The 21,160-nt window shown below is 36.8% G+C and overlaps 2 protein-coding genes across 2 annotated transcripts in view; both read right to left on the bottom strand.

The window, feature by feature from the left end:
• The window catches only part of LOC6652939 (potassium voltage-gated channel protein Shaker), a 118,352-nt gene that overhangs the window by 72,661 nt on the left and 24,531 nt on the right, over positions 1-21,160 (bottom strand). The window lies entirely within an intron of this gene.
• Positions 3,031-4,509, bottom strand: LOC6652938 (uncharacterized protein DDB_G0283357). Its single transcript, XM_047011488.1, has 2 exons — positions 4,436-4,509; positions 3,031-4,288 (listed from the first exon to the last, which is right to left on the bottom strand). The coding sequence occupies exons 1-2, from the start codon at positions 4,507-4,509 to the stop codon at positions 3,031-3,033; spliced, it is 1,332 nt and encodes a 443-aa protein (XP_046867444.1).

The following is a 21,160-nucleotide window of genomic DNA, read 5'->3' as shown; positions in this document are numbered from 1 at the left end:
GCACTTGCCCACACAAACAAAAAAGAAAACTAGTTAAAGCCAGCCACGAATTGTTAACACCCTTTCAACGTCAAATCTAATCCAAATCGATGTTCAATTTTTATGCATAGAACTTAAGACCTTTTGCCATTTACTTAAACTGCAAAAAGATCCAATAAAAGATATTTCTATAATGGTTTTTGAAGGCTAAACGAAATAGATATATATTAATCAGATCAAATTTTAACCTAGTCTTAAAAACATATTTTGCTAGAAAAAAACATTCTTACTTTTACCCCAAAAGGAAAACTAAGATACAATAGATTGTTTGAGAGAGAAACTTTTTGAGTAATTATTTCATGGCCTTAATATTCAAGACTAAATAATTGCCGCAATTTGACAGTGCCACATCTGATATATATATATCCAGTCATAATTAGCTTTGATAAGCTTTTTGTTTGGAAATTTTGTGAAAAATAATGAATATTAAAAGATTAACGATTAATTAATAAGTGGAGGATCAAGATAATAGACGTGATTAGATCTAAAGAGTTAAGTATTGGTTAGTTAGTGTGATTTAAGTCACCTTTTTGATTGCTATCAAGAAGCATTATATGAAGAGATTAACATTTCTGGCTTGAGAAATTCTTGAAATCCATTATGAAAATCCATGTTATTAACAAAGAGATCGATATAAGTTGCACAATTTGTTTTAACTCAATGATTTGATTTTTCACTACCTACATATATTATGTATACCATTTTGTTTTTAAAAACATATTATAGTATATAGCTTGGAAATCTAATTTAGATGGCTTAAACTCCTCTCTGTGTGCATGTACCCAGTAGTGCATAAGTTTCTCTGTGAGTATGACCGCCTTAAAGGCCTTTGAAGTACAGTAGCCCTAAGGCCAATTCCACTCCGAACCACCCCCGCTTTTTCATTGGAGCAAAGTGCAAATAAAGTTGCGAGTTGGCCACCAACTTCAAATGAGTGGCTTTTTTTCTCCGAGGTACTCTCTTATCGCATAGCAAAGATCGCCACAAAGGCCATGTTACGAAATTATTAGACATACATACATATATACATGGGGATATATGTATATGTATAAGCAGTATATATATGTCCCGATGTGGACATGCAATGCAAATAGTCAACACGCCGCCACATGCCGTGCACACAAATCAAGGGCAACATGTCTCATTCCGGGTCTACATTAGGCCAAAAGCCATGCAAGAAGGGACTTGGGGTGTTGTTTTGTAGTTATGTACGAGTATAGGGTGTATTAGCTCTGGTAATAGTAGTAGTAGTAGAAGTCGTAGTACAGGGTGTACTAGGCGAGGTCGCTAGCTTTTTGCCGGGCAATTTAAATGGCGGCTATATGTCGCATCAAATGGCGTCGCGTGTATTTCGTTTTTTTTTTTTTGTGTGTTTTTTTGTCGACTCCCACGTGCTTTATATGTATAGATGGGGGCGTGGAGAGGGGTACACCAACAATGGAGGAGAGAAAGAGAAGGTATAAGGTTGCCAATTAACAGAAACTGTAGAGTAATGTTTGAGGTAGTTAGTGAACTTCATTCGTACATTTTGTTTATCCCTCCTTCAGTCGACCCTCTTTTTTTTCCTGTCATTATAATGCTGTTGGCATTGACATCAATTTTGATTTGCTTTGGTTATTGTTGTTGCTTTCTTTCAGACAGAAACAACGAAAACAACCGAAAGAGTGAGCAAGAGAGAAAAAGTGTGTAAAAGGTATAAACAAACACAAAACACAAAAGCCACACGCAAGTCATTAAAGCAATTTTTATAGCAAAATCTTTTGCCTTTTTTTCTGTTTTCGTTTTTTTTTTGCCATGCATTACATAAATGACAATACAATAATATAACAAAGCGATTATTTAATATATGTAAATTTTATGTAATACATTATATATATATATATATATGTATATACATCCAAGTTTCTCAATCAGGTGTAGGGTATATAAACTTAGTTTCTTTGGTAGTGTTCCCAGTAAGACAAGATTAAATATAACACAATCATCAAATCACTGGTTAAGCTCTTTAATCAATTTCTAACCCATATGAATTCTGTCTATGTGTGTATTCACTTTAATTAAAAATTGCTTAGCACAACAATTTTCAATTTGATTAAAATGATGAGAGTTGCAATTTTTTGATGTTATGTAAGCAGCAGAATATATATATATGTATATATGCATTTATAGGTATATCAACTTAATATATATGTACATTTGTATAGGTTAGTTTAAATATGTAAACAAAATGCGAGTGACTCAAAAATTCATTGCTTACATTGTGGTGAACCCTAATTAAACTTTCTGACCCTATGCAAACCCAAAAAAAAAAAGAAACAAGTGATAAACTAAATACGTATATATGTATGTATGTAGGTATATCTATATTGTCTTTTGTACAAAGTGTCGTATACGCAATGTGAGAGGCATTGGCAGTGGCTGCCTATTTACTCAAATGACAAAAGCCGGTCGGGAGCCACCGAGACGGGGTAGATGACATATAACGGCTCCAGTTAGACGCACAAATGACGACGCATTTTCGGTGCCAAAAAAATCATGAAAAACGAAAGAAAAAAAAAAAACGAACGAAAATTCCAAATGAATCAAGAAAAAAACATATTCTGGCGACGTCGCGTCTGTACTTCCGTTTCGATGCGAAAACTCCAACAACTCTCAGGCCATTGACTTTCAACGCCAGAGATTTGTGGCCCCAGCAACTGTTTATCTTATGAGCAGAAGAGCCAAAGAAAAGAAAAATTAAACAAACAAATAGATGTATCTATATATAGATGTGTGTATGTGTGTGTGTGTGTGTGTTTAGTGAATTAAACTAGCTAAGTAAAGTCATGTAAAAGCCATTAAAGCCAGAGAAGCTTAAGAAGCAAATTTATATTTGGTTTATTGTTCTGTTTTGTTTTGTATTTTTTTTTTTTTTTTCTTTCATTTACATAAAAATTAAATTAAAAATTGCATTGAAAATGATATATAGCTAATATTATATATTTGCAGTAATTAATTAAGGCACGTGAAATATTTAATTAATGTAACTTTGTGTGCTTGGTTTTTGGTATTTTTTGGGTACTTCTCATAGCCTCCGTGGTCCAGAGAGGAGGTGAACAGGGGTAGCGGTTGCTTCTCCTTCTTTTTGGGTTGTTGCTTCCTTGGACGATTCATCAGGGGATCATCCATGGTGCGTGAGGATTGCTGGCGTACTTGAGGCGGTGGACCAGGTGGCTTTTTCTTCTTCTTTGTCTCAGGTTGCAATTGAAGGAGATTAAATTGAAGTTGCTGATGTTGTCCTGGTTGTTGCTGATGCTGCTGTAGTTGTTGTTGCTGCTGCTGGCGTTGTTGTTGCTGTTGCAGCTCTCGCTTCTCTAAAAATGCCGCATTAGCCGATGCAACTGTGGCAATACGTTGCTGCTGCTCTAATTGCTCTTTCTTTTTGTGGAATTGCAACAATTGTGTACTGCTGCGCCTCAAGGCTGAGGCATAGGGACCATCACTATCGGCTCCATCGCCCACGCCGAATAATCGACGAATGCGTCGCTTATTGATGAAACCCAATCCCAATTGCATGCCCAGACCCAAGCCGGCTGTTGTTGTTGCCGCATGGGGAGAATTGTTGCCGCCGCTGCCTCCGCTGGCTCGACCGATTTCACTGTTGCTGCTGCCATTGTTCACACCGGCGACCATTTGACTAAAATTGCTATCCAAATCGCAGCTGGCACTATTATTGCTGCCATCTAGCGGAAAAAGATATGTATTTAGGGTACTCAGAGTTGTTGATGTTGAGGTGCCAGCATGGCTAATTGCACCAAGGTTTAGTTGTTGCTGCTGTTGTTGTTGATGCTGATGTTGATTTTGATGTTGTTGATGTTGCTGCTGTGATTGCGATTGGTTTTGTCTGCTCGATTCGGTTGCAAGTGGCAGCATTATGGCTGTTGATCCGCTAACAGATCCTGTTGTGCTACTATCATAGCTATGTGGATTTATATAGATATGATTGTTATTATTATTATTGTAGTTGGAAGTATTGCTAGAGTCATGATTGTTATTGCTGATCGTTGTTGTTCCTACAGTCAGACCTGATCCAGTTGTTGTTGTTGCTGTTGCAGTGCCTGTGGTTGATGTTGATGGATTTGTGTTGACCATCAATAAAGTGGTTTTATTACTATCCTGTTGTTGTTGTTGATTGTTATTACTAGCATGGCTTATATTTCTCATGTGGCTGCTGTGGCAATTGTTGTTGTTGCTGCTGCTGCTGCCGCTGCTGCGTGCCGGGGCAGTAGATGGACGTGGCAATGATACCACATTTGCCACATTTCCATTACCTTCAGCACCAGCTGATGCTGATGCTGATATTGCTGTGGTTGTTGTTGCTGCTGTTGCTGTTGCAACTGCAACTGTTGTGGCTGCTGTTGCTGCTGCTGCTGGCGCTGTCTGTTGCTGCCGTTCATTATGGCTATTGTTATTCAAATTATTGTTGTTCATATGGGAACCATTTCCATTGCCATTGCCATTATGAGAGCTCATGGTTAAATTGTTTTCTCTCCTTTATTTGGTTTTTCCTTTTAAATTCCAATTTAATACTTGATCCAGCTTATAAGGATTCCAAATGTTGCACTACAATTTATTGACTTTTATTAATACTTTTCCTCACAATGTTCTCAAGTTTTCTTTATGCAAAAGTGGGAAATTTTGTTTACTTGAGTTATTTAATTGTTGCGGCGTTTCTTTCATTTTCTTTTGCTTAAACACTTTTCATATTTCTGCACTTGAACAACAACAAAACAAAAATAAAGACACACTGTGTATTAGCTTTTCATAGGCCACTTGTTTATCACATTTAGTTTACAATTCATGGCAGTTGAATCTGTTGAATAAACACTTGAAACTTAACAAAAACCCAAAAAGGACAATGCCACTTTTTGGCGTAGGTGAACAGAAAAAAAAAAAGAGCAAACAAAAAAAAATGAATAAATAAATAATCGTAATGGCACTTGCACTTTTTCTTTCGTCTTTTTGCCTTAGACGCACTCTCTGTCTGACTATCTCTTTCTCTCTCTTGGTCTCTGTTATCAGACTGTCTGTCAAGTTAACTAGAGGATAGCCACGTGCTTAACGCGCCGCGTGTCAGAATTGTATGAACTTTAGGCCGCATTGTTGACAATGCCAGCACCAACAGCAGCAGCAGCAGCAGTAGCAATGAAGTCACGCACACACACACAAAACCGACCTATACAAAGCAAGACAGAGACAGAACGAGAACAAGAAACTATTAAATGAGAGAGAAAGAGAGAGAGAGAGAGAGCGCGCGTTGTTAACTGGCTTCCTGGTCGGGACAAACTATTCACTGAGGAGGCCCTGGCACTGTCTGTCAGCGTTTGCGACTTCTTCAACCAAAAATGCCAAACAATCGGCCAGGAAAATCTAAGCCAAAAAAAAGCAAAAACTAAAGTCAGCAGCAGCCACTTGAATCACACATACACAAACACGCATTCACACACAGACACACAGGAAAGTTCTGCTCGTGGTTCTCGTCGTCGTCGTCGCCGTCGTCGTTCTTGTCGTCGTTTCAATTTCGGTTCAGTTTCGGTTCAGTTGGGTTCACTTCATTGCTTAACTTAACTAAATGCTGCAGATGGCGGCCAACGACAACACAAACACAAACAAAAACAAGCCTCCCTCCTCTAGTATCTGTGTGTGCGTTTGTGTGTGTCTGTGTCTGTGTGTGTGCGCGCGTTTTTTTCATATGCTCACAACTCAACTTTAACTGAACTGAACTCTCGGCTAGAGGCTCGAACTCGTGGTAGTATTTGTGTGTTGTTGTTGTTGCTGTTGCTGTCGCTGTTGGGGTTCTTGCTGCCAGCCGAACGAAATATTTCAATTCCTCGTCGTGTTGCCGTAGTCCGCGTCCTCATCCGCGTCCACGTTCTCGTCCATGTTCCGGCCCACATTCTTATTCACATTCACGTTCTCATCCATATCCCCATCGTCATCCTTTCTCATCGTCGTCTTCCTTGTTGTTGTTGCCATTCTTCAATGTTTTCTTGTTGGCTTTTCTGTTTCATAACATTTGCAATTTGTGTGTGTGTGTGTGTGTGTGTGTGTGTGTGTGTGTGTGTGTGTGTGTGTGTGTGTGTGTGTGTGTGTGTCACAATTAATGTTAATGGTGTGCATCAGCAACAACAATTGGCTTGCCTCATCATCATTATGGCAAATAATCATTTATTATTTATACTAAATAAACTATTAAGATTTTTTTGAATAATACCCAAAATAAAAAAAACCATTCTCCACGTTGGCCGCCAAATCAGGCCGCGAAATCATTTACCCCTGAAAAAAAACAAAAAACTAGTTTCAGCATTGAATATTGCGATTACAATTCTGAAATTCTCCAGCAAAGTCTGCTGATGAAAAACTTCGTGGTTTTCCTTTGCCACATTTTATGCTGCCAATAAAATGAACTTCATCGGAAGATTCATCTAGAGCCGACTTAAAAGTAAAGCTTAAGTAATTTTTGAAATCTTAGTTCCTTTGTCTGATACTAGAAGAATGTTTCAAAAATGTACGACCTTCAAGACCCATTAGTTTTTATCAGAATATCCCAGGCCCCGGTGGTAATGTAATAATACCCAGTCCCAGTTAATTGTTAGGTACCAAAAATGCAAAAAAAACTTTTTTTTTTAAAAATTACATGGAATAAATTATATACAACAGTTCTATGGTTATATATCCTTAAATAGACACATTAATTATTCGCACATGACAAACAAAAAAAAAAAAGTAAGCGTTAAAAAAAAATATAAGAATATTTTCAATGAATTGGAAATATTCAAAAATTCAAACAAGTCAAGTTCAGGTAAGAATCAAATCTCTAAATTTTACCTTCAATAAACTTGAAAAGTAATATTATGAAATATTTTTAAATGATGTTCAAGTGCAGTAAAAATATATATAGGTATAATAGATTATGTAGAAATATGAATGCAATTTGAGTATATTTCAGATTTCTTTATAATGACATTTTTACTGACACTGTGTACAATTCATGCATTCGTTGCGTTCATCATTTGTTATATTCATTCAATCAATCATTCATGTATTCATTGTTGTGTCTTTTGCATTTATTATGATGATTGCATGCACAATTGCAATTCGGTGGCACAAAAGCATATGACGCATACGCAATGTTGCCGGCCATTTGCCATTTGCTTGCATATAGAGAAGGGCATTGGCGGCACCGGTCGAGGGGTGATCATGGCCAGCGTATTTCTTAATATTTCCCCCACCACCCCGTCTCCGACACCGACACCGTCAACATCACCGTCCCCATCCCAATACCCCCGTATCGCAGCACTTTCATTTTGTTTTTCAGGTTTTTTCCAGTTGTTGCCATGCAAATTGCCCAGTGTCAGTCAGTATGGTGGATATTCGTATGCTTTTGCCGTTTTGCATGCCAACCTTCATGGCTAATAAGTAGTCACGGCACATGAAGCGAAACATGAAGGAATACTCAAAAGGGTGGTTGTGATGGCTGGCGAGGGGAGGGGATAAGAGTGAGAGGGTCACTCCATTACTCCATTCCACCCAACCAAAAACAGAGAGAGACACACACACAAAATATTGATCAAATTCTTGTGTTGCCACAGCAAATGTGACGAATTGAGCCAGCAAGAGACACAGAGAACAAACAAACAAATAAATTTACATCCCCCCGCCACCTCACACCCTATCTTTATAGCCAACCACCTCCCTCTAGCCATCAGACCCACTGGAATTCTATAATCATACATCATTCTTTGTTGTTACCCACATTGCAGTCTGCATCTCATTCCTTGACCTATTGCAGCTCCCCATCATCATCACCATCATCAGTTGATCTCCCAGCTGGAGACGGAAAATGAATTTTCCCCGCTGTTGCTGAAGGCTGAAGGTTGAAAACTATTTTGTGTGCTAAAAATAACCGAAAAAAAGCAACATCAACCGTCACAACAACAACAACACCAATTGACGGCAACTTCTGGTATCCTCCCATTCACTTTCTCTGCCACTTTACCTCAACTGCCACATTCAGCTCCACCGCAAGACATCGTTGCATGCGTGTGTGGGCCACATAAAAAACGTGACGTTTGCTGGTTCCTGAAACGGGGAAGGCGTTTGTCAAAATGAGCCGGACTGGAGAATGGGCGAAATGCCGGTGACGAGCTGGTCATGGCCACGTTGAAGGCGAAATGGCCACCAAACATACAAAAACATATGCACATATGTACATACACATGCACATATATTAAACAAGCAAATCAATTAAAAAACAAAACCAAAGTATTTCTATGCTGTGTATACAACAAAAGCGCAAAATAAAAACACCCAGAATAAAGATTTCAATGAACAAAGTGTTTCTCGGGGCCATCAAATTATTTCCGACCGTTCAATGACGCGCGCACACACACATACGATCCCAGCATTATAATTTTCCCACTAGTTAATGCATTTAGTCATATCAATCTTTAACGCATCTGCATTCATATTTATATATGTATATACATGTAAGATATATCTTATAAACAAATTTAAACATGTGTATTTTATTTGTAAATAAATAAATACATCACTTAAATAATGCCTTATGATGGCTTATTGGCTATGAGCATTAAAAATTAAAGAGAGGAAGAAGAATTCCCCAATAAAAACCTATGACCTTCACTTTTTTGGGGTAGGTTTTTAAGTGAAAGAGGTTATTATTAATATTAAAGAATGGCTCGATGAAGATTTATTCTTTTAAAAATCCTTATACCTTATACATGTAAATTTTAGACCAATATGAACAAACTAGTGAATTGAGCTATAAACTATGAGAGGAAATGCCTTCGAACTATTCATTCATTTTTCAACATTAGAACTTACAATTAGCACACCGAGACGAACCAGCAGATGAAAGAACCAAGAACCCTCATGGGGGGGGGGGAGAAAAACTCTTGGACTTGGGATTTAACTTTCTTTTTGATACATGATATATACGCATATGCCATCTCACACTCCTTCCTTATGATTGTGATTTTGTGTAAAACTTTTATAGGTATACCTAGGTTATTTCTAATTTGATTGAACCAATAGAGATTAATAGGAAAAGTTAATGTGTCAAATTTGATGACTTTGATTCAGTCGTTGCGAAAAAAATGAAGTAATTAAGTCGTCTCGCCGACTTAGGTATACCTTACACCAGTAAAGCAAATATTTCAACTTTATTAAACAAATGCATTTTCACATGCTTTTACAAGCATATCTTAGTATCTCGCTCACTCAATCATACGAGCACCCTAGCGCCCCCACCAGCCAACGGCCAACTCCGGCCTTATGGAAAAACGTTTATATGCATAATTCGACTGTTTTTTGTCCGATCAAATTTGGTACTTTGCTAGATATTAGTATTAAATTTAAGTGTGCCAAATTTGATTGCATAAGGTAAAAAAATACGGGAGACAATCAAGTTTTTCAAATTGCGGGGCGGAGAAGGGCGTGGCAAATTTTTTATACATACAACATGTGTGCATTTACTAAGCGAATATACATACCAAATATTGTGTCTCTAGCTAGAATAGTTTTTGAGACAAACGGTTTTTTTAAATTGCGGGGCCGGAAAGGGGCGTGGCAAAAATTTGAAATAAACTTGATCACTCTACATACTACACGAGTCTACATACCAAATTTGGTGGTTCTGGCTTTTACAGTCTCCGAGATCTAGGTGTTCATACGGACAGACGGACAGACGGACGGACGGACGGACAGACAGACATGGCTAGATCGACTCGGTTGTTGATCCTGATCAAGAATATATATACTTTGTCTGCCTGTTACATATATTTTTGCGACTTTAATATAATTTAATAAAAAGAAATAATAATTTCACCCTATGGGTGTATGGTATAATGAAGGGGGCGGAATTAGGCTTACCAAAAATTCAAAACACATTTAATTTGAGTACCTAGGAAATGTGGTAGCATTAGTTTCTATAGTCTCCGCGATCCAATTCTAAGTGTTAATATGGGCAAACGATGAGCTAGTAATGCTGATCAAGAATAAGTACTTCATAGAGGCGAAAAAGCCTTCCTTTGCCATTTAAACCACCTCTGGCATCGTTATCGTTTCCTTTCCAGTGTGAAGCTCGATTATTTGGAAGTTTAGAAACAACAAGATTATAAATTAAAGTCATATTTGACTCCATATCACTTGAGGCTTCAGCAACTCGGGTCAATGTTGTTACTTTGCTGATTTAAAACTCACAAATAGTTGATCGTTTTTAAAACCTACTGGATGACTCAATTCAAGCAACACGACAAATCCAATCCGTAATAAAAGCGATACATTTACACAAATCCACTTCTATTGTGTGTATGATTAGGAAAATGACTGGAAAATGTAACCAATTTCTTTAAATCTAATGAACTACTAGTTAGTGCAAATGAAAATATAAATTTTGTTTTATAGTTACATCATTTTAAAGTTATCCTGCATGACGAACTGCTTTTGCCTGCAATGATGACTATTTTAAATATTCATTTGCCATTAACACATTGATCGGTGGATCACCGATAACGATAACACAAACAAAATCACGCACGCGCACATACGCACACACACACACACACACATACAAACACACACACAAACAGAGACAGACTATAGTTGCTTCACTCTTTAATCGGTCACTTTTAATAACCAAGTTGGGGTTGGAGTTGGCATTCGGATACCTCTTCTTTTTGTGTCTCATCTCAGCTGGCGAGCGCACAGTGGGCGCCGCATGCATAATTCCCGACACCAGTTTTGCAAATTTTTGTTTGGGTTAACCCAACGCGGCGCACAACAAAAAAAAACAAGACAAAATTGTAAAAAAAAAAAAACGAGAAGCAACAAGGAGAAAAGAAGAATCTTTTCTGTGTTTTCAGTTTGGTTCTTCTATATGTATATTATTTTTTGGTCTTTTTCTGGTTGATTTGGCGATGTAAACGGGCGCGCGCGCCACTTTAAAGTGCCGACTAGCCCCAGAGGTACAGAGACGCAAAGACGCGGCTAGAATTCCAGAAATGTTGGCTATATGGATTGGCGCATTGTGGGTTTTGTTTGTTTTCTAATTGAATTTTCAAGGGGTTGGCTGGAAATGCCGGAAATAGTGCCCCCAAAGAGAGTGACCAGCTGAGTGACCCAGAGAGATGATAAAAGACAGAGAGAGAGAGAGAGAGAGAGAGAGAGCGAGAAAATGAAAGACAAAGAAATTATGGGTTAAAGAGCGTCGGCACAGACCAAGTCCCAGTTCCAGCTTAAACCTTTGTGACAAGCACGCGCGCTTGTTGGCGCAATATTTAAGACCCTGTCAAGGTCGATCGCTTAACCTCTACTAAGTATACATATACCCTTAGTATATATGTACATATATGTGTGTGTAGGTATGTCTTGAGGGTGGGTGGTTTCGTCTCGTGGTCTCGCATTCTTTAGTCTATCTTCGCACATTTGGTTTATGTTTATTTGCTGGCCAACGGCAAACGCCAAAATCGAAGACAGAAATCTATAAGTTCATGTTCATCATTATTATCTTTCGAGGCCAACGTAAAGACCAAAACAAAAGCCGCGGTTGACACAACAATTATAATGCAATGTCTGACAAATGTATGCTCAAATGTAGGTTATGTGCATTTCCGATATAATGTTATCGACATTTTCAAAGGGTATCGAAAAGCATGTTCTCCATAATCCAAAGTTGTTTTTGTATACACATATCATTCAGTTAATTAAAAAAAATGGAGACAAAGTAAACATAATAACTCTTTGTAGCTAAAACCACTGTCAATTGATTACTAAAATTATCGAGTACTTTGTATTAGTTAATCATTAAGCAATTCGTGAGAATAGAGACAAAACTAAACCCCAAATCGTTGGAAACTAAATGAAGTAAACACATAGAATCTTAGTAATTAAAATAGTGAAATGAATAGCAATTCGGTAATTTAAATTGTCCATAATGCGAATGGTTCAGAAATTATAATCTTTATTCAATGAATGCTGCAAAAACTAAATCATTTATGTATTTAAAATAATTTTAAGAGTTTATATAAACTATTTACTCAAACATGGTTTAAATCTTTGAACTCCTATTGATTCATGAATTTTAATGAAGGAGAGGAAACCCAAGAAGAAGTTATAAAGATGGAGAATTGCAAAATTATAAAGAAGATAGGCTTTGGTCGCTTAAGCATGAATGTAAATTAGACATTAGATCGCATTTAAGGTGATATTAAAGTAGTTTTCTAACAAATGGGTTAAAAGATTCTCTCTTTCCCCACAGATATGGTAAATCCAGTATATCAAGATGTTAGATTGGGTGCTCAGCAATTCTTAAGGTTTCAACAGCATGAAATTGGTAAGCAACTTTAATGATCCCCTCTATAGGGTATATATAAAAATTTTTAAAGTCATTCAGACTGCCGAACTTTAGTAGAATGAGACGAGGAATGTTTTGCAAATCAAAGATACACTTTCATTTATTTACTCAATTCCCGGCTGCCCCATATTTGAATAAATAGCTAAAGTCGTAAAGTGATAAAGTAAATATTTAGAGAATAATAAAAAGTAAATGAGGAAAACAGAAATAGTAAAAATTCACAAATTTATCTGCTGTTTTTTTCTCAATGCATGAAGAAGGAGCAGATAGAACCAAATGAAGCAAAACGCGTGGCCAAACAAATGAAATAGGAGAGAGAAAAATGAGGAAACGGTCGATCGCCTTGGGCATCGGATGAAATTTTGGGAATGGATTAAGGTGGCAATTAGAATGGAGATGTAGATGGTAAAATATTGTGGTTATTATTTTGACCATGTTTGTATGTTTGTTGCTTACCTTGGCGCTTGGCTTAAGCTGCCGTGCGTCGTCGTGATGTGGGCCATGCAGGGCAAAATCCATTCAAAATTGAATCGACTAAACTAAACTTAGTTGGGCTGTAGTATAAATTTTATCTTGTATCTCTCAATCTTGCTGGCATCTACTATTCGGCACAGATATATTAAAGCAATCAGCGATTTAGGTATATGTATGTATATATATACTATATATGTACATATATGTATACATATATTGTTTGTGTTGTAGTAGAGATATATGTATGTATGTTTGTATTTATGTATGTACGAGGAGACAAATAGACAGACGTCGTCGTCTCTAAAGTAGATATATATTTATTTATATTCAAATGACAAAAGAAATGAAACGAAACAATTTTCATTTATTTTTTTTCTTTTTTCTCATTTTTTGTTGTTGTTGTCGTTTTTTTGGTTTGTGTTTTTTGTATATATTTTTGTTGTTTCACATTTTCACTCTTGGCCGCCTTTTTTCTCTCACTCCACGCAGCAATGAGCGACCGACCGACCGAGCGACCGTTAGACCCATAGACATAGAGGGCGGTGGCAGCTTTGGGCAGCGGTGTTCGCGGTGGTGCAGGGGCAGTCAGTTGTCGCACACATTTTTCACATTTTCCAAAACGAAATCACAAGAACAAAAACAACACATAAATTTTCATATATGTATATATATATATATTATTTTCATACACAATAATTCGACTAGAAGATAGAGACAGACGCCCTGACTCTGAGACACAAAGATGCTGTTGGAGAGAGAAGAACCGACATGGTGAAAAGAGACGGGTTGATATGGCGAAGAGCGAGAGAGAGAGACGGTATAATGGCTACGTCATCATTCGCGACACTTTTTTCTTTCTATTTTCTTTGAATATTTGCCACTTTAGCTGACAATTAACAATCACATTTTCCACACTAATAGAAAAACACTTAAAAAAAAAAAAAAAAAAAAAAAAAACAGAACTAGAAACTATACTATAATTCAGCAAAGAATGCAATTCTAATTGAGTTGCTTGAATATTTTCCTCATTTTTTTTGTTTTTGGAAATTCGTATTGTATATTTGGTTTCTTAGTTTGCTCTTTGTTGTGCAGCAAGTGCTTAGCTCTCACCGGCGTACGCGTTACTGAAGATCCGGCATGGCATGGACATCAATATCAGATGAGATCAGGCGCCAACCGAGACGCCGACCGAAGCACACAATGGACAACGACTACGACTACAGCGACGACTACGACGACGACGACGACGACAACAAAGGCGAAAAGTAAATACATCCAACTTGTATGTAAGTGTATGTGTTAGTGTGTGTGTTAGTAAAAGTGTTTTGCCACTTTCTAGACAATCGAGCCGGCTAAAACGGTTTTTAGCTAGGTTTATGCGTGGCAAACTCATGGAATAAGATTCATGATACTTTTTAATTAATCATAGCTGCCATTATACCTAATTCATAACCCAAACTAGAAGTCATTTATTAAAATATAAGCCGAATCTAACTATCCTCTAATGGTCATTGACCAAACTAAATGGTAAATTTGTCATACAGCTTGCAAGGAACTTGTTTGTTGTATTGAAAACCCTTACAATAACTTTTCTTTCCTTCTCTCCGTTAACGTGTGGGTGCAATCATCAACGAAATAGAGAGATTCATTATCGTATAAAAGATAACTAAAACATTTTAATATTCCTCACACAATAGCAATAATTAAATGTCAATAATGATAGCTCTGCGGATTTTTATTTATACTTCTCAAATATTTACCACAACTCCTATACGAAAGACTGTAATTGAATACTTCGTAAAAATTTGGGAATCCCCCAAGCCAAGTTGTTGAAAAGCCACAAAATTTGTTTGCCAACATTAAGTACAGCTCAAAGAAAATTTTTAATCGAAAAACCGTCTTATTTCGGTGGTAGTGGTTTCCAACAAAAGAGTTTTCATATTCATCGAAAATAGAGGCAATGATGTCCATAAAATTTAAACAGGTTGTAGTCTAATGCCGCTTTCGATCACCGTTCTTACCAAGGTATGAAAATGAACCTTAGATTAGTTCTATGGAATGCCAACAGTCGCAGTCAGAATGGAGTCAATGTCGTGTCCCTTCATTAAAACACTCCATGGGATCTTCTTTTCTATTACTTTTTCTTTATTATTAAAGTTTACTGGAAAAGTGAAACTTCGAATGGAAGACAAATATAAAAAAAGCTAACCTCTCCTATACCGAAGTTTATATACCTTTGCAATTTTTATAAATATTATTTTTAGGTGTTTTGAACACTTTTTGTGACTCATTGCCTAGATGTGGTCAAATATGTACATACATACATACATAAATAACTTTCACACTCTCATTGCATCGCTTTCTATTTCGCTTAAACCGACCTTACCCATTCTTTTTGTAGCGTTGCGTCTGTATGTGTGTGTCCTTTGCAATCAAGCAACAACGTAGTAGGCAGCGCTGTCCATAACTTGTGCTATATTTATCAGAGCTTTTTAATATTTTAGGATATGACCTTCTACATTATCTTATTACATTTTGGTCAAATTTATAAAAATACTCCAACTCTTTCACCAATTTTCGGTATAGTCCGATCCGGATGAGGTTTATAATAGCACAAGTACCAAGTTTCATGCCAATAGCTTTTAAATTAAAGGCGTCAAGTCGATTTGTACCGACTAACGGACGGACGGACTCTCAGCTTCTCATGCTGATCAGAAATATACATACATATATACTTTATGGGGTCGGACACCAATCCTGCTCTGGGTTCCAAACATCTGACCAACTTCGCAAAACCCTCTGCAAGGCTATAATAAAAAACTCTAAGTTTACATTAAATAATTCGCAGTGGAAAATGTCTGCCTTATTTGAATCGCCAAACCTAAACCCATCAATTATTTTTATACCCTTGCAAAAAGGTTATATTAATTTTGGTCAAAAGTGTGCAACGCATAGAAGGAAGCATCTCCGACCATATAAAGTATATATATTCTTGATCAGCACGACGAGACGAGTTCAAATAGCCATGTCCGTCCGTCGGTCCGTCCGTCTGGATCAACGCAAACTCCTCCTGGAGCTCCGTAAGAGCTACAGGGCTGAAATTTTGCATGTAGGCTTGTATATACTGCAGGCGTTGTATATCTCGGATTCAGCCAGATCGGACCACTATATCATATAGCTCCCATACAAACGGCAAAGTCACGAACAGTGACTTTTCTAAATAACTTTGTTATTTTCTGAGCTATTGTCGTGAAATTTATTATTGGTGAGTTAATTACACTAATAAACGACTATGCCAAATTTGATCAAGATCGGGTGACTATATCATATAGCTCCCATAGGAACGATCTTTTGAAAGCAGTGACTTTTGTCAATAACTTCGTTACTTTTGACGCGATTGCTTTCAAATTAAACATTTGTTAGTTTAATATATCTGTTAATGGCTGTGCCAAATTTGATATGGATCGGGTAACTATATCATATAGCTCCCATAGGAATGTTTTGTGGAAAACAGTGACATTAATCAATATCTTCGTTATTTTCTATGCTAAAATTGTAGACCGTTCTTTCGCAAACATTAGCCTTTTTAGCTTAAACGTTTTTCCGCTTTGATGGCTATAGGTAAGGAAAGAGTTACCAAAAATGTTGCGAGGGTATACAAACTTTGACGCGGTCGAAGTTAGACCCGGACCTCTGGTTTTAATTTTTATTGTATTTTGTGTATTCAGTTTTTGTGCTTGGAATGTTCATGTGATTGATGTACGTTCAGCTTTTGCAACTTTATTTATCATTATAATGAAGATAATCTCATCCTGAATTTTGTTAGGTGTTACACCTTGCGTATACGTTATTGTTGATACTAGGGACTTTTGCCAAAAAACATCGATTTGCCAAATTTTAAACTCCTTCGGAGACCTTCTTCAGGGGTTACACAGTAAGCAATTGAGGGAGCGATTTATAGGATCGTTACATCGATTATTGACTTAAAATTACGTATACGTTAGGTCAAGTATCAAAAAAGTGTGGGAAAATAACATATTTTGAATAACCAAAACTAGAATAGAAAAAGGTTGTCTAGCATTCCATCTTAGGGCTAAAAATGCATGTTAATTTTTGATTTTGCAGTTACATTGATTATGTTAGTTTTGAATACATTAAATTCGTGTTATTGAACTTTTCACCAACACATAAACACATTTAAGTTGAAATTTGGCCTTGTTAAGTTGTTTCAAATTGCTCTAAGAACAAATGGCAATGTAAACATTTTGACTAGTTAGATGGACATGAGCCTAGACCTTGTCGAGAATTCCTTTTGAAATGCAATACATCCAAAAAGTATCATAGAAACCATAAATATCTTTCGCTTTCCATTTTAACTGAATCATCAAGGTTTACCTAACGCAAAGAGCAAAAGAAGAGCGAAAGCATTAAATTTGTATCTATTGAGGGAAATGCATGAACCAAACGAAAATATACGAGGGCAGCTTTTTATATTCCGCGAATAGCAATATACGAGGGCTGCTATTTTTATTCCAGGAGTAGCAATTAGGAACAACAATTTTTAAATGAAAATGACTTGTTGGTTTTTAAGATTTACCTTATAGGGCCATAGTAGCTTTTTCATTCTTCTTGAGATGACCTCCAACCTCTTCAACTGCTTCTTCGGCTGACCAGTCAGTCACCTAATGACTTCTTACCAAGTCAGGACTGAATGAGTCTGACTCCTAGGGGATCGGTGGCCACATGACCCATTCTCCCAAAGCAACAGAGGACTATTTGTCCGTTTTTCAGTTTGGCTTACGGGCGATTACTGTTTAGTAACCGACCCATAGGCATATATCCATTTCACTAACCGACACAAGCCTTTTTTTAAAAGATTGACAAATCATGGGGTATATATCTAATGAGAAAATTGAATGTATTAAAGAGACAAGAATGCAACCATGTAATACCAATGGCGATTTGAGACCACCCTCAGCGTCGAAATTTGAACACGAACAAATTTTGCAATAAGACTAAAAAATGAGAATTTACTTTTAAAATCTCTGACTAATGTAGCAAAAAGAGACGAGATTGAACAGTTTGAAGGAATATATCTCAATTCTACGAGATATACCCATTTCTTAAACTTTTTCTTTTATGCATACTTCTTAAGAAACCCTCGAAATTACATTCTAACCACAACGCAATACATGGCCAAAAACTTTCTGCATTATTTCATTTGTAAAATGATAAATAAATTGTTGACGTTGTATACACACACACATAAGTATATATTTGTAAGTTATTTTGTGTATCTCACAGATGCACAAACTAGCATTCCCTTCCCCTCACACACAGAATATACAGACTGACTTGCATCTACGTATTTCCCTTTTATATACTAATAGTTAGTACATACATAGATACATACGTATTTATGATAGGGCAATATCGTCACACGATTAACACAATGAACATAAACAAAAAAATAAACTAAAAAGAAAAAAAAAACAAAAATGGAAACTAAAACAAAAAAAAAAGAATCATGTGTCGACCTTCATTCACTTCTCTGTCCATCTGCCTATTCACACTCTCTCTAACAAACAATTTTAACCAACCCCGCCCACCAACCACCAAGCACCTCTCACCTCCCCTACCACGCTGAAGAAAGTTGCGTAAAGCGGCCATCGACCATGGCAAGAATGATGGGACAGACGAAAAATATGAGAAAGGGAATATCGTATTCGATTTGTTGCCTTGTTTTCGTCAATTGCCGACAAAAATCGTTTTTAATGCTTGGCAGATGAACATTTTTAAGCATCATTCTTAATGCATTTTCACATTTTAGCGATTGCCAAGTTTATTGCTGATTTTTTTGCCGATTGATTGAAGCACAGCAACAGGCTCCAAGAGGTGGTGAGGGCGGGGATGATGGGCATTCGGTTAGGCGTAAATGGATGTAGATCATTTGCAGTGTTCATTGAGAGCAAACAGACAATTCGCCTTACATCCATAACCCCATTGACCAATGATCATTCTCATTTTATTTCTTTCTCCTGCTCGATTCCACTCAACCTCTCCGGTTTACTTTTTTCCTTCTCACACACTTTTGATTTTTTATGAATCTATCTTAATATTGTTTATTCTAGGTCCATATGCTTAACAAGATTGAATGATTGATGGATAATTGAACGGTTCAATGGCTCGTTGATTGCTTTTCGTATTTTGGTTTATGTTTAAAACATTAAGTAAACTTAAGTTCAACTAATGTATGACTCCTTCAATGGCGACTGGTCGCCAATTTAAATCTAAAATATTCAAATCAAATATTTCTTTATGCATTGGGAGAGTCGTGTTTTTAATTTTCACCTCTTTTTATACCATACACCCATAGGGTGAAATGGTATATTAAAGTCGCCAAAATGTATGTAAAAGGCAGAAGGAAGCATCTCCGACCCCACAAAGTATATATATTCTTGATCAGGATCAAAAACCGAGTCGATCTAGCCATGTCCGTCCGTCCGTCCGTCCGTCCGTATGAACACCTAGATCTCGGAGACTATAAGAGCTAGAGCCACCAGCCACCAGCCACCACCAAATGGTATGCAGTCTCGTGTAGTATGTACGCTTATAGAGTTTGTTTCAAATTTTTGCCACGCCCCCTTCCGCCCCCGGAATTTACATAAAACTGTTTTTCTTAAAAAGTATGAAAGCTACCGACATTAAATTTGGTATGTAAGCTAGCTTAATAGACGCGCAGATATTGACTATTTAAAAATTTTGCCACGCCCATTTCCGCCCCCGAAAATTAAACAAAACTATGAATGTATTTTGCTACGCGATCCATAAGGGCAGAATTGGCCGTTGGCTAGTGGCGGCGCTAGAGTGCTCGTGTGTTTGTAGAGTGAGCGAGATAGCATATGGTATGAGGGCATGTTAAAGCAATTTAATAGACATACATTTGGTTTACGAAATTTTAAATATTTGTTTCACCTGGTGTATGGTATACCCAAGTCGGCGAGACGACTTACTTACTTCATTCTGTTTTAAATGGCTTCCTTTCTATTTATTTTAGAAGAACAAATTTGCAAATGTTTCCTAAAGACTTCAGAAATTCTATCTTCAAAATCTATGTATTCAAAAAATTTGCAAAATTTGTTACAGTCTATAAAAGCAAGCGCAATTCCTGATTATATCCTTTAAATACTTGAGTCTTTTGGGTTTCTTATTATGTTTTCATCATAGACAACTAATAAAGGTTTGCTTATTTCATTGCATTGCAGTATTGTTTAGGTTTCAAATATAAACTTGAATGGCAACCACTGTGCAAGAGATAAAAATTTAGATAAAGATGAGCACTCCCTCAAACCGAAAAATCATTCTTTGAGCGATAATTGACATAAACTCTTTCACTCACTGTTCCCCATAGAATCTATTTGAGCTACCCAAAGTGTCTATGTAACGAGCTTTAATCGTAACATACTAATTATACCCTTGCAAAAAGGGTATATTAATTTTGGTCAGAAGTGTGCAACGCATAGAAGGAAGCATTTCCGACCATATAAAGTATATATATTCTTGATCAGCAAAACGAGACGAGTTCAAATAGCCATGTCCGTCCGTCCGTCCGTCTGTCCGTCCGTCTGGATCAACGCAAACTCCTCCTAGACCGTTGGAGCTACAGAGCTGAAATTTTGTATGTGGTCTTGTATATACTGCAGGCGTTGTATATCTCGGATTCAGCCGGATCGGATCACTATATCATATAGCTCCCATACAAACCGCAAAGTCACGAACAGTGACTTTTCTCAATAACTTCGTTATTTTTTTAGCTATTGTCTTAAAATTTAATATTGGTGAGTTTATTATACATATAAACAAGTGTGCCATAGAAACGATCTTTCGAAAACAGTGACTTTTGTCAATAACTTCGTTACTTTTAACGCGATTGCTTTCAAATTAAACATTTGTTAGTTTAATATATCTGTTAATGGCTGTGCCAAATTTGATTAAGATCGGGTTACTATATCATATAGCTCCCATAGGAACGACTTTCGAAAACAGTAACTTTTGTCAATAACTTCGTTACTTTTGACGCGATTGCTTTCAAATTAAACATTTGTTAGTTTAATATATCTGTTAATGACTGTGCCGAATTTGATAAATATCGGGTTACTATATCACATAGCTCCCATAGGAACGATCGGTGGAAAACAGTGACTTTGATCAATATCTTCGTTATTTCCTATG

This window comes from Drosophila willistoni (assembly GCF_018902025.1).
Source record: "Drosophila willistoni isolate 14030-0811.24 chromosome XL unlocalized genomic scaffold, UCI_dwil_1.1 Seg142, whole genome shotgun sequence".
NCBI lineage: Eukaryota > Metazoa > Arthropoda > Insecta > Diptera > Drosophilidae > Drosophila > Drosophila willistoni.
Note: the sequence above shows the minus strand (reverse complement) of the source record. Positions and strands in the feature narration are given on the sequence as shown.